At 45.5% G+C, this 9,617-nt stretch overlaps 1 protein-coding gene across 2 annotated transcripts in view; it reads left to right on the top strand.

Annotated features, from left to right (window-relative positions):
* The window catches only part of THSD4 (thrombospondin type 1 domain containing 4), an 853,555-nt gene that overhangs the window by 744,811 nt on the left and 99,127 nt on the right, over window positions 1–9,617 (top strand). For both annotated transcript variants that reach the window (XM_019504324.1, XM_019504325.1), the window contains one exon: window positions 1,784–1,957. In XM_019504324.1, the coding sequence (XP_019359869.1) occupies window positions 1,784–1,957 (174 nt within the window). The remainder of the gene's footprint in view (window positions 1–1,783; window positions 1,958–9,617) is intronic.

Here is a 9,617-nt window from a genome sequence, read left to right as displayed (position 1 = left end):
TGCGAGCGGCTGCAGCAGGGAGTGCTGGCCATGGGGTGGGGGAGGGGCTGCTTTTCCCCCGCTGGCACTCAGCACCACCTTGTAACCTGGCCTCACTGCCAGCCTGGGCCCCGTGCTGGCTCCGGGTTCACCTGTTGGGGCTGCGCGTGGTAACAGCAGCTGTGGCCCCTTTGCTTGCTGCGCTGGGCAGTATTTGCTACCGCTACCTGTGGACTGCCTAGCGCGTGCTACGGCCAGGCAGCAGCAGCCAACGCTGCCCAGCGTTGTGGGGGGGGGTCGCAGCTGCTGCCCAGCGTTGTGGGGGGGGTCGCAGCTGCTGCCACCAATGGGCAAGCACAGAGCCGGTGCAGAGCCCAGGCTGGCAGTGGGGCTGAGTTGCAAGCTGCTGCTGAGTGCAGGGAAAAGTGGCCCCTCACTCACCCCATGGCCAGCACCCCATGTGGACTGCGAGCACCTGCAGTGGAGAGCACCAGCAAGGGGCCACTTTTCCCTGTGTTCAGCACCAGCTTCTTCCCTGCTGGCAAGCAGGAGTTCAGGGCTGTGTGCTATCCCCCGCCTGTACCATGGGCCTGTGGGGGGCACTGGGAGTGAGCAGATGCGGGAGCCAGTGGGAACACAGGGCCCACACTGGTGTCCCAGGGCCAGTGCCAGCGGGGCCCAGAGCAGGGTGGCAGGAGCATGGGGTCCCAGCCAGCAGGGGCTCTGTGGAGCCGGGCCAGCTCCCCCCTCTCCCTGTTGGTGCAGCCCAGCCTAGCTCCACAGACCCCTGCCAGCCTGTGCCCTGCTTTGGGCCCCACTGGTGCTGGCCCTGGGGCATTGGTCCCAAGATGGTGACCAGGGGGCAGGGCACCTGTCAAGGGGTGGGGCTATCCATACAGCCCTCGACAGCCCGCCAAAACTGGGTAAGTGGTCCTCCATGTGAAAGAATTGCCCGCTCCCATTCTAGATAGTTTTATGGCTTTCCTGTCCCATTAGATAGGAAAATAGTGAGGTAAGTTGCTGTAGGAACTATTAATTTGCATTAATGTATGTAATAATTACATTGAAAAATCTGTTGGGAGAATATGAAGTTGTAGTCAAGCACTTACAATAAGGCTGCCTCTTCAACTTTAATTCGTTTTTTTACTGTACATCTGTATTATGATTTCTAATTTCATGATCATCTTCTACACTTTTTTAAGTTTTTTGTTTTTCTGTTTTCATGCTGTGCCTGGATGGTGAGAGGAGCACTAGCAGGGCAGAACCATGTCTGAGCAAGTCTTGGGGCACACATTTTGAAGCTGCACTCCTTTTAATTTATTTTATTTTATTCCCTGCCCATGGACATAACTCATGAGCATGACTGAAGAAATAGCATTAGTTCTGCAGTTGCACTTCTTTCTGGATAGTTTTATAACTTTTCTGTTTAATTAGATAGGGGAATAATGAGGGAAGCTTCTGTAGGAACCGCTGTGTAAAACTACACTGCTGCAGCAGAGGTTCTGCAGTACAGTAGAACCACCATGGTCCTGCTATGGTTAGACCTTTCATATCTATAGAAGGGGAGAGCATACATCACCCTACATTTTTACATTTTATCTTGCCACACTCACAAATGCACCTGGCTGAGCTTCAGGTCTATCGAATGACTGCAATTGCCCCCTTTCCTCAGCAATTTAGAGGATTTCTTCTGGTCATGTTCTTTCCTACCTATGACATCAGGAGTGAATAGACCTCTAGCTTGAGAAAATAAGACCATGGCTAATGGTTTAATGCAGTTCTAACAAACTTCCTTTTGTTACAGTGTTCAGTCCCATGTGGAGTGGGGCAGAGGACCCGAGATGTAAAGTGTGTCAGCAATCTTGGAGACATTGTTGATGATGAGGAGTGTAACATGAAACTACGGCCAAGTGATATTGAGAACTGTGACATGGGGCCCTGTGCAAAGAGCTGGTTCCTCACAGAATGGAGTGACAGGGTAAGGCTTTTCATTACTTCCTTGTGCGTGTCTAATCTGTGCCTCCTAAAGCAACTGAACTATATCAGAATTTAAAAGATTGGTCAGAAAAAGAGCAAACATGAAGGTACATATAAAAAAAAAAGAACTGGATCCAGACTGTTTTAGGGCCTCTCTACATGTGCAAGTAAAGGTGCAATGAGATCCAATGCACAATCCATACAATTAAGCCCCCTGCCATGACACACATGCAGTGGTAGGAGTTGCAATTGTTGGGATCATGAATTAGATCCTATTGTGCCTTATTGCCAGTGCAGGGGGAGCTGACTGGGCCTGGGAGATCACAGCTGCACCCCACGGCTGATGGGACCCAGAGTCCCACAGCTGCCTGGCACTTCCAGGGCTGAGAATTCCTTTGGCAGTGATACTCCCAGCCCTGGCTGCTCATGGTGCACCCCTACAGTTGGGGCGGACCCTGCTACACATGTAAATTAAAGTTGGATAGCAACCAGCTATAACATTGGTAAGCATTTTTGAGCAATAACTTTATAGCTCGTTGGACCTTTTTATAGCACGATTGTTAATTTGCATATGTAGCTGGTCTAAACTAACTGTGCAATTCATTTGGTAGTTGCTTGATAAAGGTAATGTGTAGAGGGGCCCTTAGATTCAAAAGGTCATACAGAAGGCACAAGTGTGGGTCTAAATGTATGGATTCAAATCTGGAATCATATCTGACTCTGAACTTGTTGACAGCTGGTTGTGTTAAGATTTATCTTTCTGCCTGTGATAGGCCTGAGCCCCAATGTTTAGATCCGGATATTGCCCCAAAGTTTTTGTAGCATTGCTGGGACGCTAGGCCAGTCCAGCTTGGGGTAATGGCTGTATAGTGCAGCCCAGGAGGGGACTTCTGCTGCACAAGGAAGTCAGCTGCTGTACTGCTGGGACCAGAGCACCCCGACTGGCAAATGCAAGAAGGCCAGGGCCAGAAGGGTGAAGAGCAATGAAGCCCAATGTGAGGGGCAAGCCTGGGCCATGAGGAGCTATCTGGCACCCTGACTGGCCTGGAGGCAGGGCCAGAGCCTAAGGAAGCTGAAGGTCCCCTCAGTGGTGGGGATGTCACTGTCTAGGGGAGGAAAGGCTCAGTGAGACAGCAGGCTGAAATGAAGGAGGAGTCCAAGGAGGGTCAAGAGAATTGGGCCAGTGAGAGGCAGCCAGCAGCAGCCCAGGAACAACAAGTAGCCCAGTAGGGAGGTGTGCATCATCCTGGGTATGACCGAAAACTGCACCCTGTGGCGTGGGAATTCCAGGCAAGTTGCCTCCCCAGTAAAAGGCCCTAAAACCCCAGCCCCCACATCCTGGTGGGATACCTGAGTCTAGGGATAGGCATGGGGGCCAGGCATGTCTCTGGACACCTGGGTAGAAGACCCCAGAGGCCCCAGTTAGGGGGCAGATAGAGTGGTCCCAGTGAGGGGACAGGATGGGGCAGGTAAGTCAGCATGATGCCTGAGTCCCACGGGAGAGGAGGGGAGCACAGGAGCCCAGTAGTCTCTGGCAAGAGGGATCAAAAGGCTCAATGAGGGGCTAGGGGCAGAGTCAGCTCAGTGTAAGGCACAAGGCTAGTGCCACATAGGGTAGGGAAGCTCAAACGACCCAAAGGACTGCATGTTCACCAGGCAGAATGAAAGTAGTTAAGCCCAAGGGAGTCACTCGGGGAGCAAGGGTAGGTTGAGTGTGGCCCTGGGTATGGTGGTATGAAAGAGGCCCAGTGAGAGAGGGCAGAGGCCCCAGTGAGAGGGGGCAGTATGTATGTGTCCCAGTGAAGGGCAGAGTGCTATAGGCCCAGCACGGGACTGAGTTTGGCCTGGCCTTAAGCTAGATGTGTAATAATTATCTGGAAGGCCCTAGTGAGAGGGCATAGGTGGAAGGTCCTAGTAGGAGGGCGTAAATTGAAGCCCCAGAGAGGGGGCAGATAGGCCAAAGTAAGTCTATGGGTGCTTGAGGCCACAATTGCACCAGAGGCCAAGACCCTGGTAAGTCCTCAGATGTGGTGAGGCTGAGTTTGGGCCAAAAATTAAGAACTTGTTTTGCATGTCATCTGTGAGGTATGGGCCATGGTGTAGGGGCAGTATGGAGCTGTGGATAGATCCCCCTGGCAATGGGGCATAAAATGGGCATACTCCTGCACTTTTACATTGTTTTGGGACCAGCTGGTTGTGGCAGATGAGACTGGGCAGACTGCCCTACTTAGATGGGCGGGCTGACGTGAGATCCAGCCCCAAGATGGCCCTGTCACAGGTTCCTATGAAAACACAGGAATCTACCCCTGTGAAGGTCAGAAAAGTTCTCTTAATATTTCCATAGCTTAGGAAAGCTGGAGTTATAGAATAAAAAGTCTGTAGTTTTGATGCAATTAATTTTCAAGACAATTTTTTAGGAGAATGCTTTATTACATCATAGAATATTTAAACTTCAAGAGGAATTTGTTGTTCACTTAGGATAATGTTAATGTAAATTTTCATGTGTAATACCTGAGAAGTTAACAGCTGAAGTGTATGTATCTTATTGCCATGTTGTAAACCATAAAGTGACTTTTGATGTTTATATGTCTAATCAGTAGAGACGGGTTCCTTGTAAAATATTATTGAAGTGATCACTTATACATAATAGTGGAAAAAAACATTTTGCAACAAAGATAGTAAAGTCTAAATAACCTTCCCAGAACATGCTTGTTCAGATTCTCACCTGGTATAAGTCCAAGTTCAGGAAAGCACATCTATATAAATTGAGGATCTAGCCCTCTCTTTTTAGTTCTCCAAACTCAACCTGTTTGTTTTCTAAAGGCTTAAACATATGATCTATTTTTTTTTATAGTTGCTATATTTTTAAAAATTTTTCTGAAGGCAAGACAAAAGCTTCTGAATCTAGAATGTTGTTGTCTTCATGTATGTTAAATGAGAGCTTAGAAATAAAAGAGTCTCTATGGGGGGGAATGGCTTTTTTTCTAATGTGAACATTTTAAGTTGGAAAATAATGTTTTTCATTACCTTTTTAAAATTATGTAAGTGAGAAAATTAATGATTTCCAAATGTCTGCTACTGTGTCTGGCATAATCTCCAGCAGCTTTGCCAGGAGTGTGTTATTAAAGTTTGATTCTTGTCAAGAATTGGGTTCTTTTTCTCTATGAAGTAGGGAAAAAATGATCATGAGCCAAAATTTTCAAACTTGGATCCTTAATAATTGATACCTGCATAAGGATTTCCAAGGTATTGATCAATCACAATTTTAGTTGCAATCAGTGGGAGCTTAGTACCTTTGCAAATGTGGTCCTTTGGCCACCAATTTTATTTTTGTCTATTAGCTATTACTGTGGGGTTTAATTGCTTCTGTATTATTCCCATGGGGCATATTTTGAGTTAAAGATGCTTCAGAAGAATCTTAGAATGGAATGGAAATGGGTATTTCCATATTATATAGGAGTTGTATTTTTAATTCTAATTTCCCAAAACAGTTGTTTAAAAACAATTGTAGGCCAAGCCATAAGTAATTGATGGGGGGCTTACAAACGGTTCAGGTAAGAAGCCAAAAGTATAGATACTTGTATAAACCTAATTTAGACCTCCTGCATTTGTAAAACTGTGTTGAAATCTCACAAGAACAGACTTTCTTTCTGAGATTTAATAAATGTCTGTTCTGAAACCCAGCTGTAGATATCACAGGACAGCCTTTTTCATTGTATTTTGGCACTTCTAGTCATGGCAGGAAATCAGAAGTGAAAGAACTCATCGTAACCTTTCAGACCTTTGGAACCTTAAAATGGTTGTGTTATATTATTCTTGGAGATAGTGTTTTCATTTTGTCATGTGTGTGTGTGTAACCAAAGCCTTATGTCTCATTCTCCATCATTTTATTTTACATGTGGTGCATGTTCACTATGTAGATTTGGTTACCCAATGCAGATAATAGAGTAACATAAAAAAATATGGTAGTCACATGGGTTCAAAACTAGATTAAGATGTTAAATGCTAAAACCTGTTCAAAATTTGTGAGATAAATTTGTGTAGAATTATGTGTGTTGACAGAGAGACTGATAGGTATGTCCACATCTGTCCTATAGAAAAGTAAAGATCTATATGTCTGACTACTGGAAGGGTTATAGAAAAACATTTTAGCGCATCATAGAGGTACTATATTTATGGACCAACTAAAGTGACCTTCAAGCTATCATGTAATTGCAATATATTCCCTATTTAAGGTATGTAATAACTAATACAAATTGAACAAGGAAAATTAATCTGGATTCAGGCTGGTATTCTGAATACAAAGGAGACATACTCCCTTTACTTATTTGTACTAATGTCTATAGTTATAGAATACAGCAATCCCTGGTTCAGAGTGGAAAGGTAACTTTTTCAATGTTATAATTAAGACCTTCTATCTTACATGGGTGAACAGAAGTCATACATTGTATATCACTTTTTTGGAAACATGGTTATAACTTCTTCCCAACCTATTCTCTGTCTACCTTCTGTCCCTAATTAGCCATTTGTCTGTCTGTGCGTCTTCATGTCTTCACAATCTCTTGGCTTACTTTCTTACAACACTGAATCCAGATAAACCATCAAATCAAAGTGAGTTAACAGTGAATGGGGACTTGCAGCTGATACATGGTAACTATTTGCAGTAAAGCTGCAATATATGAACGTTAAACTGAAGAAGTTTACACCAAAATGAAACTAGACCAAAATTGCCACAGACTTGTTTTCACTTACTGTGGGGTAAGTACAGACACATGAACAGTTACTATGCATCAGCTTTAATTTGATGGTTTGCTCATACCAATCATCTTATACATGGGTGTTGCAGGTTCCATCTGGTTCCATACTGTGCATTAACATCTCTGCATTCATTTCCTGTGTGCACTGATATAGACTAGTTGTCATTGTTTACTGTAGCAGGAGGGATCTGATAATGAACGTACCAAGACCATACAAGAAAGGAAGATAGCCCAAGAAATAGGGGTGTGCGAAATGGGCCATATTAGTTTCAGATTTAGATTCAGCCTGATTCGGGGACAGTGATTTGATTCATTGATTCAGATCACTGTCCTGATACGATTTGGCTGAAGCAGAATCTGAAGATTCGATGCTGATTCGGAGACTCAGCGATTTGGCCAAAGACACAGCTTTAAACGTTTTTTCTACATACCTCAAGGTACCAGGCATGGCTCGTGAATGCTGCAATGGTGGGGTGGATGGAGCATCCCATAGGAGTGCAGTGGGGGGGAGGGGGAGGTCTACATGCTCAGCTGCAAACCTGGAAGTGGACTGGAAGTACTTCTGGTCCATTTCTGGGTCTGCCAGGGAGCATGCTGAGGGCCCCCACCGGACCTTTCAGGCTCAGTGATTGGCCATGGGGGACCCCGGGTGCCCCCCCAGATCTAGAAGGCACCAGTCTTGGAGCAGGGGGGAATATGGGGGGGGCTGCATGCTCCCCGGTGGATGCAGAAGTGGACTGGAAGTGCTTCTGGTCTGCTTCCAGGTCTGCTGCTGAGTGTGCTGGGGACCCCCTGCGCTTCTGTGCAATGCTCCATCCACCCCAACATCTTTCTGAATCGATTCAGAGGGTTCTGATTCGATTCAGCAAGATTAAAGGGTCTTCTGATTCAAATTGGATTAGGAGATTCAGCCACCGAATTGGGCTGAATCTCTGCCGAATCGAATCAGCTACCCAAGCTTTGCACAGCCCTTTTAATTCCCATAAATTATAATGAAGCACCTTAAAGTAGGAAACAATTCTGGGAACTCCCCCCTTACAGAGTATCATCTTAAATTCATCCCCCCCAACTGCAGGCAGTGAGGAGGACAGGCAATGAGGGAGCAGAAATGGGGGAGGCAGTAATGGGGCAGGCAGTGGAAGAGGTATGTAGCTAGCCCCTGCTGTCTGCCCCCCCCCCACTTACCCGCTTTGTGCCTGCCTTCTGCAGCCTCAGATCCCCAATTCCTTTCTTCTATTCCCCCCTCCACATTGCTTCTGTCTCCTGGAGCTTTGGGACCTCACTCTTTCTTCCCCATCTTCCACCACCACCTGCCCCTCCACCTCCCCTTTATCTTTACTCCATCTCTGGTGCAACTCATTTGAGTCCAGTCGTTTCTCCCGCCCGGGTCGGGGGTCGGACTTGAAGATCTACAAGGTCCCTTCCGACCCTACTTCTATGATTCTATGGTTCTGTGAACCTATGGCATGGAGCACAGTTCCAGCCCAGCCCCTTAGCAGCAGTGCAGAGTTGGCTATAGGCCTGGGCCATGCTCTTTGCTCCGTGCTGCAGGCTGCAGCAGAGACAGAGTGTGCCAGCACTAAAGCAAAGATAAGTGGGGAGGGGAAGAGGTGCAGTGGGAGGGAGTGCAGGGGAGACATGGAGGCAACAGGGGGCCAAATCTGCAGGGACAGGTGGGGGGGAGGGGTGGTCAGACAGCAGCTGTGGCTCTGGTCTCGACCCAAGGTTGGGTCCGGAGCCACACCAGCTGTCTGCCCTGTGCTGCCTCATATTCAACTGTAAGATGAGGGCTTTTTCCCCCTTGTTAAGTGAGGAAAAATACTCATCTTTTAATTGAATCAATATGATATATACCATGGTATCTGCATAGTTTAACAAGTTAGCTCATACTCTATCATATTAATTAACCAAGAACATGGTAGTTGAAAACAATTAACATTACAAATTCTGTCTAAATACAATATGAAATCAAACTGAGCTATCTAGCTAAGTATGTTAGTTATTATAGTACTGGGCATAGCATCAGGTGCTATTGCCTTTAGTCCCTGCACTAACATTGACCAATTATTTGACAAAATGCTGTGGTATATTCAGCATCCAAAAGGCAGCATATAAAACCATAGTCTCTTGCAGAATAATGCCAACTTACTCTAAGTTATCTTCCTGATGCAAATGTTTAAAGACAGTAAATCCAGACATGGTGCTCTGTAGTGCTGGTTCTGGCATAACCTAATGCTGCATATCAGCTGTTTTTGGATTGACATAGTGACATGCTGTGTAATAGATACCTCATGAAAAAGCCTCTATTAAGCAAACAAATACAGTGAAAGAGAGATGGACATCAGCTTCAGACCATATTACAGCTGAAAAATTTCTAAACCACAAAGAAATATGATGTTTGTGTTTAAAAAACCATTATTTTAGGAAATATGAATAGAATCTTTGCATCTGCTACTAAAGTTGTCCTTATGCAGAGAACCTTATGGATTTGAAAGTTTTAGAAATGTATGTTTCCAATGCAAAGCTTGTGGCTTGCATGACCACAGTATGTATCATGTGATAGAGTTAATTATGAACATGGGGTGCCTACACATGAGCAGGGAGGCTGCCCCAGTGCATTGTAATTACAGCATATCAGAGCAGATGCAATTCATTACTGATTAATCAATTAATTGAGTCTGCTAGAGTATGATAATTACCATGCTCCATCAGCCTCCAGTGTCTTGTGTATCAGCATCCCTGCACTTCAGAATGGCATTCAACAAGCTTTAAAAATGCCACTACCACCATTTTGAAGTAGTGTGATGCTGATTTACGAGACACTCTTGGCGCTTTTAATTAGAGCAGCTCTGAGAGTAAGTATCTATCTCCAAGAGCTGCTCTAATTAAAGCCTTCTCTACCTC

This window comes from Gavialis gangeticus, unplaced genomic scaffold (genome assembly GCF_001723915.1).
Source record: "Gavialis gangeticus isolate Ggan-Ray unplaced genomic scaffold, GavGan_comp1, whole genome shotgun sequence".
Lineage (NCBI taxonomy): Eukaryota > Metazoa > Chordata > Crocodylia > Gavialidae > Gavialis > Gavialis gangeticus.
Note: the sequence above shows the minus strand (reverse complement) of the source record. Positions and strands in the feature narration are given on the sequence as shown.